Source organism: Ornithorhynchus anatinus, chromosome 13 (genome assembly GCF_004115215.2).
Source record: "Ornithorhynchus anatinus isolate Pmale09 chromosome 13, mOrnAna1.pri.v4, whole genome shotgun sequence".
Taxonomy (NCBI): Eukaryota; Metazoa; Chordata; class Mammalia; order Monotremata; family Ornithorhynchidae; genus Ornithorhynchus; species Ornithorhynchus anatinus.
The window spans coordinates 40,692,053-40,719,796 of record NC_041740.1 but is presented as its reverse complement, the minus strand read 5'-3'; the positions used below and the strand labels follow the sequence as shown (position 1 = coordinate 40,719,796).

The 27,744-nt window shown below is 51.6% G+C and overlaps 1 protein-coding gene across 3 annotated transcripts; it reads right to left on the bottom strand.

Moving 5' to 3' along the window:
- Positions 1-1,191: 1,191 nt before the first annotated feature.
- GPR176 (G protein-coupled receptor 176) lies at positions 1,192-27,181 on the bottom strand. Of its 3 annotated transcripts, XR_005660728.1 has the most exons (5): positions 26,897-27,181; positions 7,868-8,120; positions 3,827-5,600; positions 2,663-2,795; positions 1,192-1,999 (listed from the first exon to the last, which is right to left on the bottom strand). XR_005660728.1 is itself a non-coding variant. In XM_029078030.1 (3 exons), exons 1-3 carry the CDS (start codon positions 27,072-27,074, stop codon positions 4,502-4,504), a joined length of 1,530 nt encoding a protein of 509 aa, XP_028933863.1. In that variant the 5' UTR covers positions 27,075-27,181; the 3' UTR covers positions 3,591-4,501. The 3 variants fall into 3 exon arrangements, 1 of the variants encoding a protein (XP_028933863.1); XR_003763919.2 differs by having other exon boundaries at positions 1,192-2,795; XM_029078030.1 differs by lacking the exons at positions 1,192-1,999; positions 2,663-2,795 and having other exon boundaries at positions 3,591-5,600.
- Between the last annotated feature and the right edge of the window lie 563 nt (positions 27,182-27,744).

Below are 27,744 nucleotides of genomic sequence, written 5' to 3'. Positions count from 1 at the left end.
TCGAACATCCCTCGTGGCTGCCTGTTCTAGTTCCCTGCAGTTTGAGTTTTTCCTCAAACTCCACCAAATCCTGCTGGGATTTCCTCTGAAAAGAGGTGGGAGAGTCCATGGTCCGAGTTTTCCCTTCTCAGTTGCTCTCTGAGTATTTCTGGTCTTCCCACAAGCAAGATGGCCGTTGTCCAGCACACCAAATTTGGAGTCATCAATCAGTAGATCGGCTAATCAATGGTATTTATTGAGCGCTATGGTAAGCGCTTGGGAGAGTACAATACAACAGAGTTGGTAGACAGGTTCCCTGCCCACAGTGAGCTTACAGTCTAGAGGGGAGACAGACATTAAATAAATAATTTTTAATATATAGTCATACAATCGGTGTCTGTTTTTCTGGGACGACCTAGCCTTTCCTGTTTCTCTCAAACTGTCCCCTTGTCCATTAAATAATACTACCATGGTGGGGGGCAGAGTAGCCTAACTGAAAGGACCTGGGATTGGAACTCAAGACCCAGCCTGTAGTCCAACCTCTAACCCGGGGCTGCTGTGTGACCTTGGGCAAGTCACCTAACTTCTTTTGGCCTCAGTTTCCCCATTTATAAAATGTGGTTAAAACACCTGCTTGCCCACCTGTTATCCTGGGAGCCCTGTGTGGGATTGGGATGATATCTGGTCCAATTATCCTGTAACCATGCCAGGACTTTCCACACAGACTTCATAAATATCATCATCATCGTTATGATGTAGGGAAGTAGCACAACTTCAGGAATACAGACTGGCTTGGGAGCCAGAGGACCTGGGTTCTAATCTCAGTTCCACCATTTGCCTGCTGTGTGGCCTTGGGCAAGTCACTTCACTTCTCTGTGCCTCAGTTTTCTCGATGGCAAAATGGGGATTCAATAACTGTTGATTGTGTGTAATTCTCAACTGTGTATTCTTTCCCGGGGCTTAGTACAGTGCTCAGCACAGAGTAAATGTAAATATTATTATCACTGCTGTGAGAGAGGGAAAGGCAGCTAGTATCATCCCCATTTTACAGTTGAGGAAACTGACGCCCCTCAAAAAGGGAACACCCCTTTTTTGGTGTTTGTTAAGAGATTATTATCTGCCGGGCAGTGTACTGAGTGTTGGGGTAGATAAAAGCTAATCAGATTGGACACAGTCCCGGCCCCTTATAGGGCTCACGATCTCAATCCCCATTTTACAGATGTAAAATAATGGTGAAGCTGGGATCAGAACCCAGAATTAGAGGCCCTTTCTGGCTATGGACTGAGCTTTCTCTTCCTGCTTGCTTGGGTGAGCAGAAGGTGCTTCAGGGGGTGGGGAGAGTGGTACTGGGGGGCCTAGAGGCTCGGAGGAAAGAGAATCTGAGCGTAGCCAACGCCTCCCGCCTCTCCTTCCACCACTGGCTCTGCTCTAAATCTCTTTCTTCCTCGAGCATTTCCCTGGGCAGCAAACACCGCCAGGAAACAGTGCCTAAAACCAGGCTCCTAACCCTGGGGCCAGAAGTGAATCTGGTCACAAAACTCCACTGGAAAAGACACGAGAGAAGGAAAGGAAACCTGAAAGCCCACAGTGCTCTGCTTGGGTTTAGAAACTGCTTCCATGTCTTCATGGAGATGCTTCTCTTGAAGATCCTGGAGAAACGCATCCTGCCCCCAGACCCATCAGGAGCCGTCGGTCAGAAGCCACCGGTCAGAAGCCATCAGTCCGCACGTCTTAGGAGGAACCACAGTGATGGATTGGCCGCCTTAACCGGACTCTGCCTCAGCAGAGCGAATTGTCGTCCACACATTCGTACCCGGGCAACGTTGGGAAAGCCGATGCCGGCTGGGTCGGCCAACTCCCTGCCTCTTTTCGACAGCTTCCTGGCTTGGATTTTTTTTGAAGCTACATCCAGGGATCCGATTCAACTGGGGGACGGGCAAGTAGCGGGGGGTCAAGTGGTTTAGACAGCCCCCGCCGGGAGATGCGGGTGATCGGTTTGGGTTCCGGGCAAGGCGCCGGCCTGGGTGAAGGGGAAGAGGACAAAAGCGGGTGAGGGCTGGATTCTGGAGGATGGAGAGTTGAAGGCCTCGAGGTCATACTTTGGATACACAGGAGACAAAACAACCCCAGGAAGGGAAGGAGGGGGCCCGGGGTGCTGACTGACAGTCCTGCCTCAGGCAGACAGGAACAAGAGAGGGCAGGGGGAGGAGGTCTGAGGGGTGGAGGCACTGGGTCTTGGGTCTGCCAAGTGCCATCACGTGGAGAGTCGATCGGTTCGAGGAACCCAAGGGGATTTGGGGAGCATTAATGGGAGCCGGTGGCACCTCAGGAGGCATCTGGGTGGGCAAACTTGGCCCTCTGATGGAGGAGAGGGCCCTTGGCCTGCTGGAGTCTGCCAAAAGGCCCCTTGTTTGAGATGATCTGAGGGCTCCAGTGTAGACACCGGGGCCAAGCCAGGGGCGCCCGCTACCTCTTCAGCCCTGTGGCGAAACCCTCCCGGGAGGTGATGGGGATCAACGCCCCAGGACTCGGGGGCCACCGGACCCCACGGCTCCACACCGCCAACAGTCAGGGCTTGCTTCTTCCCCTTCCCTTCCCCCGGTCCGGCTGTGCAAAGGGACAACTCTGAGCGTGCGGACGGACAAACAGACTGACACACAGACTGACGGCAGGACATCCGCACCTCGGGGTCCTGCGTTTCCTCTTCCCCCTCTGATTCATCCCGGCTCTGCGGAAAGCGACTGTTCCTGGGCCGAGGTCTGTCCCTTCTCGTTTTCAGGGAATCCTGTGCCTGTGGCCCGGGGGAGCTGGCGTTCCTGCATAAAAACCATTAAAAGAATTCCTCTTATTTCTCGATATATTTTTAATGTTTTTAAACTGGCATTTGATTAGCATCTGGGCTCTGGGCCGCGCTGGCAGAGGAGAGGGCCCAGCTGGAGAGACCTTGGGCCCTTGGAAATTTTTTCTCTCGGAGAGACTCTGCACTCGGTCTCCATCTGTGTCCCGAATGGATGTTACTGGGACATTCCAGGGATTGGGCTACGGGAGAGTGGTGGGCTCTGACTTTGACAGTCACACATTTCCCAGTCCATCGCATTCCCACCCATTCCCTTGATGCTCGCCCCAGCCTTAGCAGCCCGGCACCTACATACCTATCCACAATTCGTTCATTTCTGTTCATGTCTATCTCCCTCTCTAGACTGGAAGCTTATGATATTTGTTAAGCGCTTACTCTGCGTCAAGCACTGTTCATTCATTCATTCAATCGTATTTATTGAGCACTTACCGTGTCCAGAGCACTGTACTAGGCGCTTGGGAAGAGTACAATATAACAATAAAACACATTCCCTGCCCACAATGAGCTTACAGTCTAGAGTGAGGGGAGACAGACATCAATACAAATAAATAAACTACAGACCTAAGCGCTGGGATAGATACAGGTTTTTCAGGATGGACACTGTCCCTGCCCCACGTGGGGCTTTCAGTCTAAGTTGGAGGGACGATGATTTAATCTCCATTTTAAATATGAGATAATTGAGGCACAGAGAAGTTAAGTGACATGCCCAAGGTCACACAGCACACTAGTGGCAGAGTTGAGATTAGAACCCGTGTCCTCTGACTCCAAGCCCGTGCTCTTCTCACTAGGCCATGCTGCTTCTCTTCTCGCCGTTCCTTCTGAATCGTTGCATTCCGTGGTATTTCGCTCGCTCGAGCGCTTAGTCCAGTGCTCGGCACACGGTAAGTGCTCAATAAATTCATTTGACTGACTGGTCATCTCCCTGCCTCTTCCGTCACCCTCAGTTCTCCCGTCTGTACCACCGGAAGCGAAGGCTTTTCTACCACCTACCTTGTGGCCACGGGACAGAAGGATCATCAAGAGACACTCCCTCCCTGTAAATCTTTTCCTTGTGCCTGAGGGGCCGGTGCCAGCTGGGCAGAGTCTTATCTGGGGGTAACGAACAGGCCGCTTCTTCACGACCTCTCTGCCGCCTCTTCACTTTGGGGTTTGTTCCTGTCGGCTCTCTTACTGTTCCCCCTAACGGGTCCGAGCCCATTCCCCAGGAACCCAGAACTCCCTGCCGGAAACAGGGAAAGGAGGAGGAGGAGAAGGAGAAGAGGAAATCCCGGGAGAAACATACGTTGATTCCCATTTGTCCTGCTGGTTTCATTCTTCCCGAGGGCTTGGAACAGTGGGTTGCCCCCGGCGGGCCCTCGGGAAATGCTAAGGCCACTGCTCCCCAGCAGCCGCCACGGGAGGGGGGTGAGGGTGGCCCCCGCAGCGGGGCGGTCTCGGGGGAAAGAGGGGCAAACCCTGCCATAAGGAGCACTTGGTTCTACGCATTTCCCTCTCTGGGAATCTGAATCTGGTCCCCGACATTTCAGCCCCTAACAGTGTGCGCGGTCGATCCGCCGGCTGGGCCCGGCCTGCCCCGGGGAGGCGGCGCGGGAGGCGGGGCGCGGGGCAGGGCGCGGGGGGCGGGATGGGCCGCGGACGGGTGGACGGAGAAGGGTCGGACCGCGGCTAGGATTCCGCCTCGGGAAAGACGCTGACTTTATTGTTGCGGCTGATCTTGCGTTCCGCCCTGCCGGCCTTGGGAGGCTTGGTCTGGATGAGCTCCTCGGGGGTGTTCCCCAGCGGGGGCAGCAGCCGCCTCTTGCTGCCCCGGGTCTCGGAGCGCCACTGCGGGGGCAGCTCGAAGGGCCCGAAGCCAAACTGCAGGGCGTAGCGGTCGGTGGCGGGAGGCCCCTCCGGCCGGGGGCAGGGAGCGGGAGGCGGTCGGGGGTCCGGGCTGCGGGCGACGGGGGCCCGGGCCGGCGAGGGGGCCGGGTCGGCGGCCTCGTCCTCGTTCTCCTCCTCGTCCTCGGTGGGCTTGAAGATCTGCTGCTGCCCGATGTGAAACATCTCCAGGAGCTGACTGCCCGAGCGCAGGCCCGCCTCCAGGCCCACGTCCGGGCCCGCGTCCGGGCCGGCCCCGGCCCCCGCGGCCCCGACCCCGGAGCCCACGACGTTGCGCCGGCTGTAGCGCCGGTGCAGCCGCGCCAGGCTCCCCGCCAGGCACTTGCGGACCGACTTGTTGACCGTCAGGAAGAGCACGGGGTTGGCCAGGAGCGAGACCTTGGGCAGCCAGATGGCCGTGAGCAGCAGGAAGACGGACGTGTCGGGGTCGCGGAGCACGGCCCGGTAGACCACCAGGGTGGCGTAGGGGACGCTGCAGAAGAGGAAGACCAGCACCATGGAGAGTAGGGTGGCGTGCAGCTGGACCTCCCGCGGCGAGGCGTACGGGATGGACACGGTGTCGCGCGGCGTGCGCAGGGCCGCCATCACCACCTTCTTCTTCCGGCTGGCGCTCAGCGCCCGGCGGATGAGCGCCATGAAGAGGAAGGCCAGCGCCACCGGCACGATCACGGTGGTCACGTTGTACACCAGGGCGTAAACCAGCTGGCCCAGGGAGTAGCTCCAGGCCTCCGTGCAGCTGGACGTGGCGTAGATGTCGGCCACGTTGGTCACGGCAAACGCGGGGACGCTGGCCATCACCGCGTGGGCCCAGATGTAAATGACCAGGTCGCGGGATTTGGCCTCCGAGATTTTCCGCTCCAGGGGGTAGAGGACGGAATAGTACCTGCGAGGGACAGACAGACGGACACACACACGCAAACACGCACGTCACAGTCCTCTCGCAGTCAGAGGCCAGAGAGGACTGACGCTAAGGCGGGAGGGGGCCGGATTCCGCCCTCGACCCTGTGGCCAGGTTCGGGAACGGGGGAGGTTTGGTGGCTCGGCGGGGGTGGTCCCTAGCGGAAGAGAAGCAGCGTAGCTCAGCGGAAAGAGCCCGGGCTGGGGAGTCAGAGGTCATGGGTTCAAATCCCGGATCCGCCGCTTGTCAGCTGTGTGACTTTGGGCAAGTCGCCTCATTTCCCTGGGCCTCAGTTACCTCATCTGGAAAATGGGCATTCAGAGTGTGAGCCCCAGGTGGGATAACCTGATCACCTTGTATCCTCCCCAGCGCTTAGAACAGTGTTTGCACACAGTAAGCACTTAACAAATGCCATTATTATTATTATTATTAAGAGCATGAGGCTAGGAGTCGGGAGTCCCGGGTTCATTTATTCATTCGATCATATTTATTGAGTGCTTACTGTGTGCAAAGCGCAACAAAGAGAAAAGATCCCTGCCCTCAGCGGGCTTACAGTCTAGAAGACCCAGATCTGCCCCTGGCCAGCTCAGGACCCCGGGCATGTCCCTGAAACTCCCTGGGCCTCGGTTTCCCGAGAGGGACAGGGACTGTGACCGGTCTCAATATTTTGGATGGACACAGTGCTGGGCGCAGAGGAAGCGCTGAATCCGTACCCTAACCAAACAGCTGTAAAGGCAGCTAGGGCCAAATCAGTCGTGTGCCATGAGGAACCTCTGGTAGAACCTGGCTGGGAGTCCGAACTCTTGGGTTCCACACCGGCTCCGTCACCGGCGAGGAAGGGGGAATCCTCTTCCCCCTCCCCTGCCACCAATCCCTCTTTGTGGAACGCGGGCAGCCCCCATGGAGGCTGCTTCCAAAGCTCTAGGAATCTTATAGGAAAGTCTGCTGAGAAGCAGTGAGGCTTAGTGGACGGACTGGGCCTCGGAGTCAGAAGGACCTGGATTCTAATCCTTGCTCCGCCACTCGCCTTCTGTGTGACCTCGGGCAAGTCATTTAACTGCTCCAGTGCCTCGGTTCCCACATCGGTAAAATGGGATTAAGACCGTGAGCCCCTTGTGGGACTCTATCCACCCTGATTCGCTTGTATCTACCCCAGCGCTTAGTACGGTACCCGGAATGTAGTAAGCACTGAACGAATACCATAAGATAAAAGAAGTTCTGCCCCGACTTTGTTCATTTGTGCCCGGGGGTCTCATCCAACCCGGGCATCGGAGGTCGACAGCATTGGCAAGAGTGAATCATTCCGGCCGCCGTCACGGCTGCAGCGCCCGCCACCTCGTCTGACCGAGCTCTGCGGAGTCGGGCCTGAAAGCCATTCGAGGGATGCCCAAGTTTCCAGCCGGGTCTAGCCACATCCAGCCACCCATTTGCTTAAACCTCCCTCCATCATCTTCCTCCCCACGGAAATCCTGTGAGACACGGCATTCCAGCCTTATAACGATAACTGTGGTATTTGGTACGCTGGGGTCCTGCGGTGGACGCAAGCAGATCGGGTGGGACACAGTCCCTGTCCCACGTGAGGCCCACAGTCTCAATTCCCATTTTACAGGCGAAATAACTGAGGCACAGGGAAGTGAAGCGTCTCGCCCAAGGACCCACAGTAGACAAGCGGCAGAGGCGGGATCACAACCCACGGTCTGTGCTCTCTCCACTACACCATGCTACTTCTCTAATTCCTTAATCGTAGTCATCACTGTTGTATTATCTTGTTATGCTACAATAAAATGTCCTATTGTACTTTCTCAAGCGCGTAGTATAGTGTTCTGCACCCAGTAAGCGATCAATAAGTACTATCGATGGATTGATGGATCAAATCAGAGCGGCTCATCGGCCAAGCACAACCTGACTGACGTGATTTCCCCACATCGCCCGCTGGGGTGCCCTCCGTTATCCTAACTGTGCCATCTCGCGGTCCCACCTAACCTGTTGGACTGGGACACCAAGAGCCTCTTCATTCTCCTTTCAAGGTATCTGTGGAGCACGTACAACGTGTCAAGCACCGTTCTGGGCGCTTCTCTCCCCTCCGTCCACGCCGCGTTTCCCTTCATCCGCACACGGTTTCCCACGACGCTTCCCATCCCGCCAACCGACCCGCGGATGCCACGGCGCTCCGGCAGGGTGGGGGTCCCCGCCCATCTCCCGTCGCCTCCCGCCGTGGCCCAGGAGCCGGGCCCTGGGGACCCCGATCTTACCTGTCCAGGGCGATGGCGGGGAAGCTGAGGATGGTCACCGAGCAGAAGACTTTGTGCAAGAACTTGACCACTTTGCAGAAGAGCACGGTGTAGATCCACCAGCAGCAGTGAGGGCTGGTGCTGAGGACGATGTCGAAAGGCACACAGACGAGGCTGGCACAGATGCCCGAGCAGGCCAGGTTTCTAATGAACCTGTTGGTGACGGCTTTGAACACGGTTGTGCGACAGGTCGACCACAAAACCATGACGTTGCCTGGCCAGGGACCAAAAATATAAAATGACAGAAGAGGGAAAATAAAAAAGAGGTATGAAAATTATACATTCATAGTGGTTCGAATCTGCATTAGTGAAACGGGACTCTTGAGGATGTGCTGGACATTGCAGCTCATTAATTCGTTCATGCGATCGTATTTATCGAGTACTTATTGTGTGCAGAGCGCTGTACTAACCACACCAAAAAGACTCTAAGAATAAATCAAAAAAATACACACACACACAAACACAGAGCGACCCACAGGCATATTTCAAAGAAATCGGAGGGACCAGACTTCTGATTTTTACTCTCTCTGTGATTTACTGGCTAGGTCAATCAGTGGATTAAGCAAGTCCTGGTATTTAATAAATAACTACTGTGCCTAGATCACCATTCTAAGTGCTTGAAAGAGGACAAGAGAGTAAAAATGATCCCTGCTCAGTCAATAATATTTATCGAGTGCTTACTATATGCAGCGTAATGTACTACGCGCTCGGGAGAGTACAATATGATAGAGTCGGTAGACACGTTCCTTGCCCGTAAGGAGCTTGGAGTCTAGAGGGGGAAGCAGACCTTAAAAGAAATAAATTAGGGATATGTACATAAGTGCTGGGGGACTGAGGGGGGAACACAGGGGGTAAATTCAACACAGAAGGGAGTGGAGGAAGAGGAAATGAGGGCGCAGTCGGGGAAGGCCTCTTGGAGGAGATGTGCTTTAAAAAGGCTTTGAAGACGGGGAGGGTGGTGGTCCGGCAGATATGGACTGGGAGGGACTTCGGGGCCAGAGGCAGGATGTGGGAGAGGGGTGGTCGACGAGATGGAGGTTCCGTGAGCAGGTTGGCATTAGAAACAAAAGGCGAGTGTGCTGGGTTGTAGTAGGAAATCAGTTAGGTGAGATGGAGGGGGCAAGCGGAGTCTTTATCCCCATTTTCCGGATATGGTAACTGACGCCCAGGGACGTTCGGCAACTTGCCCACGGTCACGCAGCAGGGGAATGGCGGAGCCAGGACTAGTCACTTCCATACCTACTCTCCGATGAAAGAGAGTCAACTCTTTTGGCAACGGTCACGTCTCTGACCCTGTGCGGGTTTAGGAAGAATATCGCTTCTCGGCTGGTTTATCGGCTTGGCACTGCTAAGGGTGATAATCTGGGTAAGCTGAGCAGTCTAATAACTAAAAAGTCAGACACATCGTAATGGAATGATGGCAGATAATGGGCCCAGGAGAAATCTGTTATTAGAACAGACTTTCTCTTCCTTCGAGGAATGCCAGTTTGCATGCTGATGGGAGAAGCGGCCCAGCCCCCACATCCTCAGAACTGGCCATCGGCCCCCGCTCCCGCCCGGAAAGAAAGAGAAGCAGCGTGGCCTACTGGAAAGAGCACGGGCCTGGGGGCCAGGGGACCTGGGTTCTAATCCCAGCTCTGCCAGTTGCTTGCGGTGTGACCCCGGGTAAATCACTTTACTTCTCTGTGCTTCAGTTCCTCAACTGTAAAATGGGGATTCGATACCTGTTCTCCCTCCTACTTAGACTGTGAGCGCCATGTGGGGCAGGGACTGCGTCGGACCTAATTCACTTGTATCTGCCCCAGGGCTCGGAATAGTGTTTGATACATAGTAAGCGCTTAATAAATACAGTAAAAAAATAAAAAGAGAAGCCAACTGCAGCGTGGGGCCTTATTAATTATGGAATCTGATATGGCACTTACTATGTGACAAACACTGTTCTAAGTGCTGGGGACGATACGAGATAATCAGGTCAGACCCAATCCCATCCCACACAGGAGGGACTAAGTAATCTAAGTGGAAGAGAGGACAGATATTGAATTCCCCATTTTAGAGATGAGGAAACTGAGGCCCAGAGAAGTGAAGTACAGTGTGACCTAATGGATAGAGCATGGGCCTGGGAGTCAGAAGGACCTGGGTTCTAATCCCGATTCTGCCACTTGTCTGCTGTGTGACCCTGGGCAAGTCATTAACTTCTCTGGGCCTCACTTACCTCATCTGTAAAATGGGGATTAAGACTCTGAGCCCTATATGGGACAGGGACTGTGTCCAACCTGATCAATCTGTATCTACCCCAGCACTTAGTACAGTGGCCAGAACATAGTAAGTGCTTAACAAATAGCATTTTTTTAAAAAATGACTTGACCAGGGTCACCTAGCAGGCATGGGGCGGACCTGGGATGAGAACCCAGGTCCTCTGACTCCCAGACTCGTGTCCTCTCCCCTGAGGCACACTATTCCTCTAAACTTTTCAAACACGGTAAAGGTCACAGCTGTGTCTGTGGCGATTATAAGACTCTAGACCCTACTGCTCTTAATCTATTTATCTTTGGCCTTGACATTTTAGTTTTGTGTTTTTATCTGTCTTTCCCTGTGTTTGCCTCCAATCCCCTCCTCTCCAATCTTCTTAGACTGTGAGCCTCTTGGAGGGGAGCGGGGAGCAGGACTGGGTTCGATTCTCCACGGAGTATTTTTATCATCTCTTTATTCCAGTGTTTTGCACACGGTGGGAGCTTAATAAAATACTACAGCTACCTTCTAGGCTGTAAACTCATTGTGGGGAGGGAACAAGTCTATCAACTCTATCGCAGTGTACACTCCCGAAGGCTTTGCACAGTGCTCTGCACACAGTAAGCACTCAATAAATACCATTGATTACCACTAGTAATCAGAAGGCTGTGGCCACTGTGGGGGGAGTCGGGGGGAAACAAAAACTAAAACAATCCCTTTGGAAAATTCCAAGCTCTGAATTCCAAAACACAAGCATTTAGAAATTGAAAGCACTGGCAAATTAGCAAGAAGAAGGACTAAGAACAGACTGTACATGCAGACTGAGAGGTCAGACAGGTCATGGTTAAAAAACAAGTTAAAATTAGCCAGGGCCCTAAAGGTTAACAAGAAAACATTTTTTTTTTTTTAATGCACAAGCCAGAGGCAGGGGGAAGAACAAACTAAGAGAGTCATTGGAGGGTGAGCAAAATGAGGAACCGATTAAGTTTTCAATTGTGAATTCACTTCCGTTTTGTGGAAAGGAAGAGCTAGAGTCAGAGCTGAAAAAAAAGAATCTGGTGTTCTGTCAAATTTTGGTATGGATTTACAAGGTGGCATTAAAAATTACCTTGGGAGATTTAAAAGAGACCTAAGGAGCTCACAGCCAAATGGAAAAGGGAAGTGTATTTTGTGGTGTTTTGTTTTTTTGTTTTGTTTTTAATGAAATACGGCACTGTTGCCCCAGGACATTAGAGCACCATTTATTTAACGGCGCCTAGAAAGACTCGAGAGCAGTTGATGAAAAAAGAACATTTTGTACACATGTGGGGGAGAATGAGGTATAAAGAAGTGCCAACACAAATACGCCAAAATAATTAATGATGGACAAACCTCATTTACTCTTCTGATAAAATAATAGGCCCTTAAATAGGGGGAGCAGAAGGCCCTGGCATAGAGCTCTCAAGCAATACACCTCTGGCAACGCAAAATTGCACCAGACCAGTTTGATCGTCCATAAAGAGAGTCTGAGATGGGCGGGGACACCGTATTTGAAGGGTAGGTCATGGATGAGCTGGGACCTAGTAACGAGAAGCAGCATGGCCTGGTGGATAGAGCACGGGCCTGGTCGCCAGAAGGACCTGTGTTGTAAACCCAGCTCCCCCGCTTGTCTGCTGTGTGATCTTGGGCAACTCACTTCACTTCTCTGTGCCTCAGCTCCCTCATCTGTAAAATAGGGATTAAGACTGTGAGCTCCATGTGCGACAGGGACTGTGCCCAACCTGTTTAACTTGTATCTACCCCAGCACTTGGTATGGTGCTTGGCGTATAGTAAGCGCTTAACAAATACCACACTTATTATTATTATTATTATTCACTTTCCTTTGTTGGGGACTTGATGAGAGTGACCCAGAAAGGCATACAGTAGCCAAAGTCCCGGGGCATTAAGGAGGCAGGGAGGCTCAACTGTGGGCTACGGACCACCCGTTCTGTCCGACTCCCAAAAGGATCTAGGTGCCCTTCGTAAATCTCAGTGCAGGCTAAGAATCTGCAATTTTAGCGGAGCAAAGTACTTCATTTATTTTCCCATCCGGTTCTGGCACCACCGGTTATTACAATGCCAGGACTAATTTAAAACATAAAATGAACACCCCGCTGCAACAGTCCGACATTAAACATCTTCGTACGGAGTCACGGTGGATTAAGAACCACAAGGGGACAGAAAATCGAAAAGTAATCCATGGCCTCCGCGGGGCTTCAGCGCGAAAAAACAGGAGGCTGGAAAGTAACGATTTCCGCCCGGTGGTCTTTCCAATTCAATTAACTCCACGGTTTCAAAGGACCAATAGGTGATATGAATCTTTTCATTCTTTCATTCATTCGATCGTATTTATTGAGCACTTACTGTGTACAAAGCACTCTACTAAGCGCTTGGGAGAGTACAATATAACAACAAACAGACAAGTTCCCTGCCCACGATGAGCTCACAGTCTAGAGGGGGAGACAGACATTAATATAACATAAATAAATAAATTACATATATGCTGTGGGAACGGGACGGAGGGTGAATAAAGGCAACAAGTCAGGGCGACACAGAAAGGAGTGGGTGAAGAGGAGAGGAGGGCTTAGTCAGGGAAGGCTTCTTGGAGGAGATATGCCTTTAATAAGGCTTTGATGTGGGAGAGAGCAATTATCTGTCTGCTATGGGGAGGGAGAGCGTCCCAGGAGAGAGGTAGGATGCAAGCAAGAGGTCAGCGGTGAGATGGATGAGATCGAGGTCCAGGGAGAAGGTTAGCACTAGAAGAACAAAATGTGCGGGCTGGGTTGTAGCTGGAGAGTGGCGAGGTGAGGTAGGAAGGGGGCCAAGGGAATTGACTGCTTTAAAGCCAATGGTGAGAAGTTTTTGTCTGATGAAGAGGCGGATGGGCAACCACTGGAGTTTCTTGAGGAGTGGGGGAAACATGGGCTGAACGTTTTTGAAGGAGTATGGACTGGAGTGGGGAGGGCTTCCTGGGCTGAGGAGAACTCCCTGCCTTAGACACTTGGTGACCTAAAGAGCTAATTCACCTTCACAGAGACGCAGCGTGGGCTAGTGGATAGAGCCCGGGCCTGGGAGTCAGAAGGATCTGGGTTCTAGTCCCACTTGTCTGCTGGGTGACCTTTCTGAACCGGTTCCCGCCGAATAATTGTGGTATTTGTTAAGCATTTACTATATGCCTCGCTTCTCCATCTCTGGAAACATCCCCTCTGCTCCCCACAACCTCTCCATCTCTGCACACCTCCCCGTCCCCCCTTCTCCATCTTGTGCCGGATTTGGATCTCTTTGGTCCCCCTGTAGAGGTCCTGTGAAATTACTGACACCCTGACACCAAATCACTTCTCTCTCCGGGATGTTGGGGGAAACTATTAAGACAAAATACATCAAGCGCTCTGAGTTGGAGGGCTATTATTGCCGAAGAAATGGAAAGAGGCCTTTTTCTATTAAATGTGTGTTACTTATTCACTGTGCGATCACAGTCGGAGACCTATTTCCTTTGCAGAAAAAGGAAAGGTATCTTGTTTGGAGCTGAGAGATACCCGGGAGGGAACATTAAGCTATAAAGAAACTGTAACTGACTCCTTGTTAAAGAAGAAGCCCAACCATCGGAGCTCTGGGGAAGAATTTGAGACTGATTATTGACGAAGAAATTCACAGCAGTGCCGGAATATCCTGACGAGCTTTTCTCACCCTCCCTTCTACCCCAGTGGTTAGTACGGTGCCTGGCACATAGTAGGTGCTTAACAAATCCACAATTATTATTTTGTGGGGATTTAATACCTGTTCTCCCTCCCACCATGATTATCATGTATCCCAGTATATAGTACAGTCCTTGACACGTAGTAAATGCTTAATAAATACCACAATTATTATGCCACCACTTTCAAAGTGCCTGTTGGTCTTTGCCCATATTAGCCAGCTGCATGGCGGAGTAGAAACATTCTATCTGTCCCCTCCGCCTCTGGCTTTACATTTTGCTCGTGCCGACAATCTGTCCGTCGACTTATCGGCGACGTGTACATTCCCCCCTCTTTACACCACGGCAAGGCAGCCGGGGTGCTACTGAATCTAATGATCCCACGGCACATTATACTGTAATTAGTTTACAAAATGCACACGGTGTACTCCGGTGCTCCGCTGTTCCTTTCTTACTGCCTCTGCTCTACTAACTCTGCTCTACTAACTGTAATTGGGCTCTCAGAAAGGAAAATAAAGCTGGAGAAATTTCCAACGAGCCCAAAAGCCAGACAATAAAAGGCGTAAGAGAGAAAAGTCAGTCCCTCTCTTCCAGGTCCCCTTCCCTTTTGCCCAGTTTTTCCCAATTTAGCTCCGCATCACCTAAGCCTGGTCCAGGGAGTCAGAAGGCTCTGGGTTCTAATCCCAGTTCCACCGCTTGTCTGCTGTGTGACTTTAGGCAAGTCATTTCACTTCTCTGTCCCTCAGTTACCTCATTTGTAAAGTAGGGGTTAACACTTTGAACCCCATGTGTCCAAACTGATTAGTTTGCATCTACTCCAGTGCTTAGTACAGTATCTGGCACACAGTAAGCGCTTAACAAATGCTGTTAAAAAAAAAAAGGCTTTGGGGTCATGGGTCTGTCGAGCTGGTGGAAGTCAGAGGGATACCAACTCCGTTGTACTGCACTCCTCTAAGTGCTTAGTGCCCTGCACATAGTAAGAGCTCAATAAATATCGTTGATGATGATGATGATGATATCTACATTCTGGGGGTTCTGAGACATAGGATCATCTTCCACCTTTTCTCAGCTGTGTGACCTTGGGCAAATCACTTCCCTTACTGGCCATTAAAAAGAAAGATCAAGTTCCTCCAGGACAAGGGGACAACTGGGGGTCTAGCATGAAAGATCTAAAAGCCCCGGAGGAAGCCAGTGCCAGGGGAAGACGAGAGATAACGGCTAGTAAATGGCGGGCTGGGGAAGAACGCTTTTTTGTAATGGTATTTATTAAGCCTTTATGATGTGTCATAACTGAGGCCCAGAGTAGGTAAGTGACTTACCCAAGGTCACACAGCAGACAAGTGGCAGAGCTGAGGTCTCTGAGGTCTGAGGTCTGCCCATCCTGGAAGTCTGAGGACCTGGGTACTAATCCTGGTTCGGGAAATTAACAGCCATGGGACACTGGGCAAGTCACGTGACTTTTCCTTGCCACAGTTTTCTCATCCATAAAATGGGCTGAAATACTTATTCTCCCTCCCCACTAGACTGTGAGTCCCATATGGGACAGGGGCTGTATCCAATCGTTATCTATACTATCCACCTTGGTGCTTAGTATAGTGCTTGGCACAGAGTAAGCACATCATTATTATTATTATTATCTTATCCCCATGCTCCCCTTCATCAGGAGGTAATTCAGGCCCCTTCCATCTTCCCTTCCACAGCTAAGCCCTCAATTCTTTCCTGTAACCTCCTCCAACGACAGGGCAGAGGATAAACTCCTTCTCTCACCCTCCCAAACCCACAGCCAGATGCCTTTTGATAATAATAATAATATTAAGTGCTTACTCTGTGCCGAGCACAGTACTAAGCACTGGGATAGATACAAGATAATCAGGTCAGACACAATCCCTGACCCAGTGAGGGCTCACAGTCTAAGTAAGAGAGAAGAACAGGTATTGAATCCCCATTTTACAGATGAGGACACTGAGGCCCTGAGAAGTTCAGTGATTTGGCCAAGGTCACCCGGCAGGCAGATGGCACAGCCAATGATCCATCACTAACAAGAGCCACAGACTTGGGGGGGATTTGGACAACAGCCCTTGGAGTGGGAGTTGCCATGATGATCCCACCCCCAGCACCCCACCTCTTGAGACCGAGCTGTTAACTCCTCGGTCCGCAGCCCATCCTTCAAGGGAATTTTGAGGCCCCCATAAGAGCCGGAAGCCTAAGACAGCAGGATCCAGAGGCAACACGTTGTTTATAACAAACTCTGATGAGATCTGCAAAGGGAAATTTGATTATTCCTCTCCGCTTGAATCTCCCTTGCGCTGTGTGTTCCTGGAAATGAGGTTCACGATCCCCGACACCTGGAAGAGTCATTCTCTCCTTCCTGCTTTCCCAGACAGAGAGTTCTAACCCCAGCTCCACCATTTTGCCATGTGACCTTGGGCCTGCTGTGCTCTGTGCCTCTATAATGTTGGTATTTGTTAAGCGCTTACTATGTGCCGAGCACTGTTCTAAGCGCTGGGGTAGACATAGGGGAATCAGGTTGTCCCACGTGGGGCTCACAGTCTTAATCCCCATTTTACAGATGAGGGAACTGAGGCACGGAGAAGTGAAGTGACTTGCCCACAGTCACACAGCCGACAAGTGGCAGAGCTGGGATTCAAACTCATGAGCCCTGACTCCAAAGCCCATGCTCTTTCCACTGAGCCACGCTGCTTCTTCAGTTCAGTTCTTCAGGAGGTGCCTCAGTTACCTCCTCCGTAAGATCAGGTTTAAGATCGTCACCCCGCCAAAATAAGAACCTTGGAATTTGTTAAGCGCTTACTATGTGTCAGGCACTGGGGTGGATACAAGCAAATTGGGTCGGACTCGTGGTTTGTGTCCAACCTGATTAGCCTCTATCTACCCCAGGCTTAGTACGGTGCCTGGCACATAGTAAGTACTTAAGAAATACCATAAAATAAATTGTGTCTCATCCTAAGGAGCTGTGCGGGGAGGGAAAAACGAACTCTTGTCATTATCCCAAGGGTCAAAGAAGCCAGAGATCTGGCCCTGAACTCACAGAACTCCCCTTTTAGACTGAAAGCTCATTATGGGCAGGGAACGCGTCTATTAATCCTGTTAGATTGTACTTTCCCAAGCGCTTAGTACAGCGCTCTGCACATAGTAAGCACTCAATAAATACCATTGATCGATTGATCCTGGCAGGGCAGACACACTAAGTTCCTTGAGAAACCTGATGAAAGGTTTCAGTGAAATGCAAAGCAGCATTTTTTAATTATCCAGCCGAAACCAAAGACCCAGAGGAGTCCCCAGCTCTCGCACGGACGCTTCCGTGCCAACTGTTCACCTTGTGAACGTTTCCCTCCTCGCTCTCATTAAGCGCTTCATGTTTTTAACTCGAAAACATGAATTTGTCTCCTGCAATTTCTTGTCATCCCCCTTTGCCTGCAAGTGCCTTGAGGGCAGAAATTGGGATTCTCTCACTTGGCTAGAAGAAAACGGTGGAGCGGTGCAGCCCGGATGGAAAGAGCATAGGACTGAATCTTGAGACCTGAGTTCTAGTCCTGGCTTTGCCGCTTGCTACCAGGTGACCTGAGCCAAGTCATTCGGTCAGTCAAATGTCTTTATTGAGTGCTTCTGTGTGCAGAACACTGTACTAAGTACTTGGGAGGCTAATAATAATCATTGTGGTATTTGTTAAGCATTTACTATGAGCCAGGCACTGTACTAAGCGCTGGAGCGGGTATAAGCTAACCAGCTTAGACCCAGCCGGTCCCATGTGGGGCTCATAATCGCAAACCCCTTTTACAGATGAGGAAACCGAGGCCCAGAGAAGGAGAGTACAATACAACAATAAACAGACACATTCCCTATCCACAGCAAGCTTACAGTCTCACGACTTCTCTGCGCCTCGGTTCCCTCATCTATAAAATGGGGATGCAATATCTGTTCTCCGCCTACCTAAACTTTGAGCCCCACGTGGACAGGGCGTGTATCCGACCTGATTACCTTGTATCTACGCCAGTGCTTAACACCACATAATAAGTGCTTAACGAATACCATTAAAAAGCGGGTGTTAATTTATGTCCCTTTTATACATTCCCCAACTCAGCTGCGGCAAGGGGACACCCACCCCCAAACGAGCCCCCTTCCCCAGCTCAGCTCTCTGAGGTATCATGCTGCGACTCTGTGTCTCGATGATAATGATGGTTTCCGTGTTTACCTGGAGCGGAATTGGCACTCCTCGTCCCCCCTGCCCGGCAGAAATCCAAAATAGCTCAAACTCACCTCATGATCTCCATTGGGTCCTTCCCCACACAGATAGGTGTTAATGAAAAACCCACTTTGAGCCACATACCTACCCTGAAGGGTCAGGAAATGAGTTACCGACCTACGGGCAATGATTCCCCTGCCAGACTCCAGGGTGGATGAGGGCAGCCAAGCCCCTCCGAAATGTCTGTCAGTCAGTCCTATTTATGGAGCCCTTACTGTGTACTGAACACCAAACTAAGCACTTGGGAGAGTTCAATATCACAATAAGGAGGGCCACCTGTCTACAAACCCCGCCCAGGACCCCCAGGACCACCCGCTCTCCAGACAGACAGACGGCGCATTCCCCCAGCTCCCAGTAGCTCCCGGCCCTGAACGAAGTTAAAAACCGTCGCCGTGGCGATGGCTGTAGTTCCCCCTCCCCGGCTCTGGAATGGGGTGTGCATAGGCCCCAAGATGCCATCTTCAGAGACGTTCAATTCTAACCCTAACTAACCCTAATTATGTGGTGTCAAACACTGAGGTAGATACACGTTAATCAGGTCGGAAACAGTCCCTGCCCGCATGGGGCTCACAGTCTAGGTAGGCAGGAGTAGAGTTATTGCATTCTGGGGGCCATCTTAGTAGCCCCAAAAGAGGGTTCTGGTTCCAAACTCAGCTCCTGGAAGCATTTCCACTGTTGTCCAGGGGTCTGAATTTTGCCACAGAGGGAGCCCCGGCCACCCTCCTTCCCCTGAAGGCTGAATGCAGTTGACCCCCACCCCCTCTCTCGCCCCCAACGACCAACTCTACTCCCATCCCCTCCCCACCTGTCCAGGTTGGACTGGGCCTTTTACCAAAGGACACCGAGACCCTTGGGCCCCGGGTGCCCCATCCATGCAAATTTTTTTAATGGTATTTGTTAAGCGCCTACTACGTGCCGGGCACTGTACTAAGCACTGGGTAGATCCCAGGTAATCAGATTGGAAGTAGTCCCTGGCCCACATGGAGCTCACAATCTTAATGCCCATTTGACAGACGGCGTAGCTGAGGCACAGAGAAGTGAAGTGGCTCTCCCACGGTCACACAGCTGACAGGTGGCGAAGTTGGGATTAGAACCCAGGTCCTTCTGACTGCCAGGCCCGTGAGGGCCCAGGATTGACTCTCATTCATCCTTTATCACTATTTGTACGATTGCACAAATCCTGGATTGTATTTACACTGTGTTATATTGTACTTTGCCGAGTGCTCGATACAGTACTCTGCACACGGGAAGCGCTTAATAAATACAAACGACTGACTGACTGTGGGCTTTGCCACACCATTGGCATACAGTAAGTAATTAATCCTGAATAAATGCAGGGCTCATCAAGTCCAGGTCTGAATCTGGTCTCTCGATGGTCTGAGAAAGCATGTCACACCTCTCCCTTGGCATGGAGGAGCTGGCATTTCCCTCACCCAGGAGCCTCCGGTAGGAAAAACTGAGTATTCCTCTCTCCCGGCTTCCTCTCGAAGCTCCCAACTTTGTGCACAGCAGATAATTGCTGGCCTCTTTTCTGAGAGGCAGAAGTGAAATGCTTACCTTTGTGCCAATCCGTCAGCCAACCTGGGGTATGAGAAGCCCCCAACCCGGACACCAATCGATTGTATTTATTGAGCGTTTATGGTGTGCAGAACACTGTACTGTGCGCTTGGGAGAATAGAACGATATAATGGAGTTTGTAGGCATGGAGTCAGCCACGATGCACCCCGGGCTGGGGAAGCCGGGGACAGGGAGGGCCTCGTCTATCGCGACCTCTCGCCCACATCCTGCCTCTGGCCCCGAACGCCCTCCATCCTCATATCCGACAGACAGCGACTCTCTCCCCCTTCAAAGCCTTATTGAAGGCACATCTCCTTCAAGACGCCTTCCCTCACTAAGCCCCCCCAACCCTTCTCCCACTTCCTTCTGCGTCACCCTGACTTGCTCCCTTTATTCATCCCCCCCTCGCAGCCCCACAGCACTTAGGTACCTATCCGTAATGTATTTCTATTCATGCCCGTCTCTCCCTCTAGCCTGTAAGCTCACTGAGGGCAGAGAATGGGTTTGTTATATTGCCCTCTCCCAAGCGCTCAGTACAGTGCTCTGCACACAGTAAGTACTCAATAAATATGATTGATTGAATGGCTGACAACTACGAAAATCTCACTACTTGGAGCCAAAGAGCCCAAAATAAGGACCGCGGTAGACTCACTATCCAGGAAAAGGAACTCCTAAACCCAACCAGCTTTGGGGGAGCTTCCCAGCTCCCCGGGCACCCCAAACTCCCTGGGGCGGTGGGCGGGAAGAGTGAGGGGGGACCCAGTGGTCCATTTGGAGGTGCCATTTTAGGCTCCCGGCATCATTCTTCAGCCAGGATTTTAGTGCAGTCTGCCCTGCTCTGGTGTGGTGAGGGTCATCTCTGCTATTAATAAAAATAATCATAATTTTGGTATTTGTTAAGCGCTTCCTATGTGCCTAGAACTGTTCTAAGCACTGGGGTAGAAACAAGGTAATCAGGTCTGTTGTGTTGTGGTCAATTTGGAAACGATTTTCCTCCCTGCTGCTTCCTCGCACGAGTCTACTTGAATCCCTCTCCAGCCAAGCTCTAAATAAGGCAGCCCTGTAGAAAACTCCTGGGAAAGAGGGGGTTTCCATGGCGATAGAAACCCAGTGATGTTCGGAGAGTGACTCCTGCTGGTTTCCCATTTAGTCAGCTTCACTGCCAGGCCTCGGAAGTCGGCCCCTGCCTCGGTGGTACCTTGGAGGGGCCGGGGGGGGGGGGGGGGGGGAAGCTGGCGTTCGAGGAGCATTGGGATAAGTGGAGGGTCAGTCATTCAGTTGATGGTATTTATTGAGCTCTCACTGAGTGCAGTCCACTGTACTAAATGGTGAGGCCCCTTTTCTTTTTCTTTTTTTAATGGTACTTGTTAAGCGCTTACTATATGCCGGGCCCTGAGGAAGATACGAGATAACCTGGTTGGACACGGTCCCTGTCCCACCTGGGGTTCACAGTCTAAGATGGTGGGTGGGGACTGTAAGCTCACCTTGGGCAGGGAACTCCAACTCTGTTTTACTGCACTCTCCCAAGCGCTTACGGTAGTGCTCTGCACACAATGAGCACTCCATAAATACGATCGATTGACTGGTTGAGGATTTAATCCCCATTTTACAGATGTGGGAGCTGAAGGATAGAGGGGGGTGCCCCAAGTCACACAGTAGAAAAGTGGTGGCGCTGGGATTAGAACCCAGGTCCTCTGACACCCCCGGCTCATGTTGTTTCCACTGGGCTACACTGCTTCTGGGCCACACTCTCTTCCTCCTGCCCTTCCCCTGACCCTAAGGGGTGGGATGATAAACGGGATGAGGCTTGTGAAATGTTTCCATGTCCAGCTTGGAAGGAGCTGAGTGGATGTAAAAGATGATTCATTCATTCATTCAATACTATTTATTGAGCGCTTACTATGTGCAGAACACTGTACTAAGCACTTGGAATAAACAATTCGGCAACAGATAGAGACAATCCCTGCCCAGTGACGGGCTCACAGTCTAATCGGTGCCACAAGACCCAACCCCCTGTTCCGTTTGGGACGACAGATCCGGACCAATGCCAGCCCGGTGACCTGGAATCTACCCCAAATTGGCTGAGTCAATTAATCAATTTACTAAGCATTCATTCAATAGTATTTATTGAGCGCTTACTATGGGCAGAGCACTGTACTAAGCGCTTGGGATGAACAAGTGGGCAACAGATAGAGACACTTACTGTGGTGCACAACACTGTACTAAGCACTTGGGGCAGTTCGATACAATAGAGCCGGTCGCCACGATCCTTGCTCTCGGAACCTTATAATCTAGTAAGGGAAACGGACATTAAAACCAATTACAGAGAGGGGAAAATAGTGGAGTATAAGGCTATGAAAAGAGAACCATCACGGCACAGTGGCTACAGCACGGGCCTGGGAGTCAGAAGGTCATGGGTTCTAATTGCGACTCTGCCACTTGTCTTTGGTAAATCGCTTCACTTCTCTGGGCCTCAGTTATCTCATCTGTAAAATGGAGATTGAGACTGTGAGCCCCATGTGGGACGAGACCGTGTCCAACCCGATTTGCTTGAATACACCCCAGTACATTGCCCGACACGTAGTAAGCGCTTAAAAATACCATTATTATTATTATTATATGGACATTTAGTGCTGGGATGAGTATCAGAGTGCTTAAGGGGTACACAGCCAAGTGCATAGTCAGGAGTGGGGAGAGACAGGGGTCAGATAGGTCAGCGGGGAGGCTGATGCAGTAATGAAGGCGGGATAGGATAAGCGCTTGGATTTTCACGGTAGCACTTCCGAGGAATTGGGTTGCAGAGAAATTCCACAGCGTGGCTCAGTGGAAAGAGCACGAGCTTTGGAGTCAGGGCTCATGAGTTCGAATCCCAGCTCTGCCACTTGTCGGCTGTGTGACTGTGGGCGAGTCACTTAACTTCTCTGTGCCTCAGTTCCCTCATCTGTAAAATGGGGATTAAGACTGGGAGCCCCACGTGGGACAACCTGATTCCCCTATGTCTACCCAGCGCTTAGAACAGTGCTCGGCACATAGTAAGCGCTTAACAAATACCAACATTATTATTCCAAGAACTGGAGAGCCGTCCCTCAGCCATCCGACTGCTTCTGCTTCGGGCTCCCAATTCACAGTTCTCATCGCACTGCCAAAAGGACTTTTGTAACGGTAACGACGGGAAGAACCGAAGAGACTGTAAAGCTCATTGTAGGCAGGGGATATGTCTGTTCTATTGCTGTTTGTATTCTCCCAAGACCTTAATAGGGTCCCCTACACACAGTAAGCGCTCAATAAATATGATTGATCGATTGACTGAAGAAAATTGGCCAAACGCTTCCAGCTTTTTTGCCCCTCTGCAAAGTTGGATGGTTTTGGACAGCCAAAGTTTCTTTAAGGAATGGTGGATTTCTCACAAATTAGCCCCACTTTTTACCTTGGGAGGGTTCCTTGAAGAGGAACCGCAGTGTGGTCTAGTGGAATCAGCATGGGCCTAGGAGATAGCAGGATCTGGGTTCTAATCCCAGCTCTGCCACTAGTCCGCCGCGTGACCTTGGGCAAGTCACGTCATTTCACGTCATTTCACGTCATTTGAGAAGCAGCGTGGCTCAGTGGAAAGAGCCTGGGCTTTGGAGTCAGAGCTCATGAGTTCGAATCCCAGCTCTGCCACCTGTCAGCTGTGTGACTGTGGGCAAGTCACTTAACTTCTCTGTGCCTCAGTTACCTCATCTGTAAAATGAGGATGAAGACTGTGAGCCCCACGTGGGACAACCTGATTCCCCTGTGTCTACCCCAGCGCTTAGAACAGTGCTCTGCACATAGTAAGCGCTTAACAAATACCAACATTATTATTATTAACATTATTACTACTCTGTACCTCAGTCAACTCATCTGTAAAATGGGGATTAAGACTGTGAGCTCCCTGTGGGACATGGACTTTGTCCAAGCAGGGTGGCCTAGTGGAAAGAGCACGGGTCTGGGAGTCAGGAGGATCTGGGTTCTAATCTTGGATCTGTCATTTGTCTGCTGGGTGACCTTAGGCAAGTCGCTTAACTTGCCTATGTCTCAGTTTTCTCAATTGTAAAATGGGAATTAAATACCTATTCTCCTCCTACTTAGCCTGAGAGCCCCATTTAGGATGAGAACTGTGTCTGATCTAATTAACTTGTACTTAGCCCAGCGCTTAGTGTTTGATACAGGGTAAGAGCTTAACAAATACGGCACACCTCCCCGCCCCCTGCAAAGAAAAACCTGATTAGCTTGGATCTACCCCAGTGCTTAGTACCGTATCGGGCACAATCAATCAATTGTGTATTTATTGCGCACTTATTGAATGCAGAGCACTGTACCTAGCATTTGGGTAAGAACAATATAACAGACACATTCCCTGCCCACAACGAGCTTAAAGTCTAGAGGGGAAGACGGACATTAACATAAATAATTGAAAGATACGTGCATAAGTGCCGTGGGGCTGGGAGAGAGGATGAATAAAGGCAGCAAGTCAGGGCGACAGCACAGAATATGACCTTAACAAATTCCATTTCAGTTCTACTCATCACTATGGTATAAAACAGGGTAATACGGGATAATAAAGTACTAGGATTTGAACGGAGAGAATTAGCGAGAGACACTCTCAGAAATGGAAATGGAGCTCATATACTTTCTGAGCCAATAAATCCCCAGCTTTCCAAGTTCTAGTTTACAATCTAATTGAGCAAGTTGATGATACCAAGTTTGATAGGAAAAAAAAACCCTAAACAATAGCCCTTCACTGTCCATCTAATTACCCACCTACTAATCACACTTGTACACGGTCTGACATTTTCTGCTTTACATAAGAATCCATGTGGATTTTTAATATTTCCTATGCTGAAAAAAAAAAGGAAGGCTTTTCTTGCCCAGCCTCTAGCCTAGGGGATGGGAGATGATGATTAATGATATTTTGGAGGGAAACGCTGTATCATTCAGAATCTTTGCGATACTAACGCCTTGTCTCTGGTACCTGGAATAAAAGATTTTTTCCTTTTTTTTTTTTAAAAAAAAAAGCAGGTCAAGTATCAAGAGACAAACTCAGAACCTTCCCCGCCTTGAAACTTCAAGACGAAAAGATGTTGTCTGCTTCAGCTACACAAAAACACTCACACACTCCATTTCATACACACACCCTCAGGTCCCTGTAAATCATCCATTGCGGTATTAACATTTAAAGGGGCACGTTGTTTTCCCAAAGGGAAAAAGATTTCAAGGCAAAAAGCAGCACCGAAATTCACAACGCCGTCACCGGGCCCTTCAGGCCAACAATGCATTTCAACGTCTTATTCATTCGTTCAATAGTATTTATTGAGCGCTTACTATGTGCAGAGCACTGTACTAAGCCCTCGGGAGGGTACGATATAACAGAGTTGGGAGATGTGTTTCAGTCAGTCGGCTAATTGTGTTTGCTGAGCACTTGCTGCGTACAGAGCACTATACTAAACGTTTGGGAGTGTGCAATATAACAATATAACAGTCGCTTTCCCTGCCCACAGAGAGTTTATAGTCTAGAGGCAGTTCGTTCATTAGCCAAACTACCAGCAGAATTCCAGTTATTGATCTGTTTTTGTTTGCGGGGCCAATAAGGCTAATAAATACCCCCGACCCACATGCCAGTGGCTCTCCTTCCTCGGCAGAAGGCAAACCTACGAAACAGCAAGTCAGAAGACGTTGGTTTGGGTTGTTTTCAAACACCATCCCAAATCCCCGGTTGTTATTCCGCGCCAAACTTGCCAGCAGGTCGGTCGAGCAACACTAGCGAAGCTGCGTGGCCTAGTGGGTAGAGCCCAGGCCTGGGAGTCAGAAGATCTGGGTTCTAATTCCCCTCCACCACTTGTCTGCCGGGTGAGTCACTTTGCTTCTCGGCGCTTCGGTGACCTCATCTGTAAAATGGGGATTAAGACTGAAAAATCCTAGGTGGGACAGGGACTGTGACCAACCCGATTTGCTTGTATCTACTCCAGCGCTTAGTACAGTGCCTGGCACATAGTAAACGCTTGAAAAAAATACCACGCTTATTATTATATGTCCATATCTGTGATTTATCTATTTCTATTAATATCTGTCTCACCCTCTAGACTGTAAGCTCATTTTAGGCAAGGAATGTGTTTACTGTCATATTGGACTCTTCCAATCGCTTAGTACAGTGCTCTGCATGGGCTCTAATCCCAGCTCCACCACCTATCTGCTGTGTGACCTTAGGCAAGTCACTTCACGTCTCCGAGCCTCAGTTACCTCACCTGTAAAATGGGGATCAAGACTGTGAGCCTCACGTGGGACAAGCTGATCACCTTGTATCCCCGTCCCAGCGCTTAGAACGGTACCTTGCACATAGTGAGCGCTTAACAAATGCCATCATCATTATTATTATTAGCGGCAAGAGCACAGACTTGGGAGTCTGAGGTCGTGGGTTCTAATCCCGGCTCCGCCACTTGTCTGCCGCGGGACCTCGGGCAAGCCACTTCGCTTCTCTGGGCCTCAGTTACCTCAAATGGGGACCGCAGGCCCCACGTGGGACAACCTGACGACCTTGTATCCGCTCCAGCGCTTAGCACAGTGGAAAGAGCCCGGGCTTGGGAGTGAAAAGTCGTGGGTTCTAATCCCTCCTCCGCCACCTGTCGGCTGCGTGACTTTGGGCAAGTCACTTCACTTCTCGGTGCCTCGGCGACCTCCTGGGGATGAAGACTGTGAGCCCCGCGTGGGACGAGCTCACCTCGGACCCATCCCGGCGCTTAGAATGGTGTTGGGCACATGGTAACTGTGAGCCTCCCGTGGGACAACCTGATTCCCCTGTCTCTCCCCCAGCGCTTAGAACAGTGTTCTGCACAGAGTAAGCGCTTAACAAATACCAACGTTATTATCAAGGGCTTGACCGATACCAGCATTATTATTAGTGAGCGCTGCACGAATGTCATCCTTATTATTATTCTTATTATTATCCCCGAGGGTGGGGGATGGCATGGCCGGGGGGGGGGGGGGTGAGCCCCGCCCGGTGCCCCCGGTGGGGGTGGGGGCTTCCCCCAACGGGTCGTCCGAGACTCGGAAGCCCACCCCCCCATCGGTGGAGCCTCCGAAGACCCTCCCCCTCCCCAGCCCCCGGCCGGCGGGCAGCTGGGGGTGCAGGGGCACCCGGGGCCGGCTGAGCGTGGGCCCAAGGGGGGCAGGGGGGGCGGGGGGGGCGGGGGGGGCGGGTGCCCCCTTCCTTACCCAGCAGGGAGCCGACGAAGATGACGACCTGCACGATGGTGGTGAAGTGTCGGTAGGTCCGGGCCTCGCTGGACTCGGGGTCGCCCCCCGGCCCGCTGCGGTTGCCCCAGGCGGCCTGGGCTCGGGGGAAGCCCCGATCGCCGGGGGGCCGGCCCAGCCAGCTCTCGTCGTGCCCCATGGCGAGGCTGGTGGCGAGGGTGGCGAGGCTGGTGGCGAGGGTGGCTCCTGTCCCTCCGGCCTCCCGGCTTAGCGGGAGGGGTGGGACACCGGGACGCCGGGGTCCCCGGGCCCGCCCGGGACGGGAGGAGGACACCCACGTGGGGGAGGCGACGACGACGACGACGAGGAAGAAGAAGAAGAAGGGGGCACGGTGGATGCCGGCGAGGCGCCCCCTCCCCCGCCTGGGTCCTCCTCCCCCCCCCCCACCCCGGGAGGGGTCCGCCCAAGGATGGGGGGCGTCGCCCACCGGGGGAGGAGGAGGCAGACCGCCGGACCAGCCGCTCTTTGCGGGCAGGGAAAATGGGCCGGGTCGCTGGGCTAGGTTGGTCTCCCCAGCGGTCGGGGCACAGTGCTCTGCGCACAGTCTGCGCTCCATACGGATGGATGGATGGATGGATGGATGGATGGATGGATGGATGGATGGATGGATGAATGAATGAATGAATGAATGAATGAATGAATGAATGAGAGCAGGGGAGAAGGGGAGGGGAGAAGGGAGAGCGGGAGAGGGAAGGGGGGGGAAGGGGGAGAAGGGAATTGGGGAAAAGGGGGAGAGGGGATGGGGGAGAAGGGAGAGTGGGAGAGGGAATAGGGGAGAAGGGGGAGAGGGAATGGGGGAGAAGGGAATC

Coding starts and splice junctions, on each gene's coding strand:
- GPR176 (XM_029078030.1), bottom strand. CDS start 27,074: ATGGGGCACGACGAGAGCTGGCTGGGCCGGCCCCCCGGCGATCGGGGC. Junction 8,121..26,896: donor CTTCGTCGGCTCCCTGCTGG/GTAAGGAAGGGG, acceptor GTCCCTGGCCAG/GCAACGTCATGGTTTTGTGG. Junction 5,601..7,867: donor CCCGCCATCGCCCTGGACAG/GTAAGATCGGGG, acceptor TGTCCCTCGCAG/GTACTATTCCGTCCTCTACC.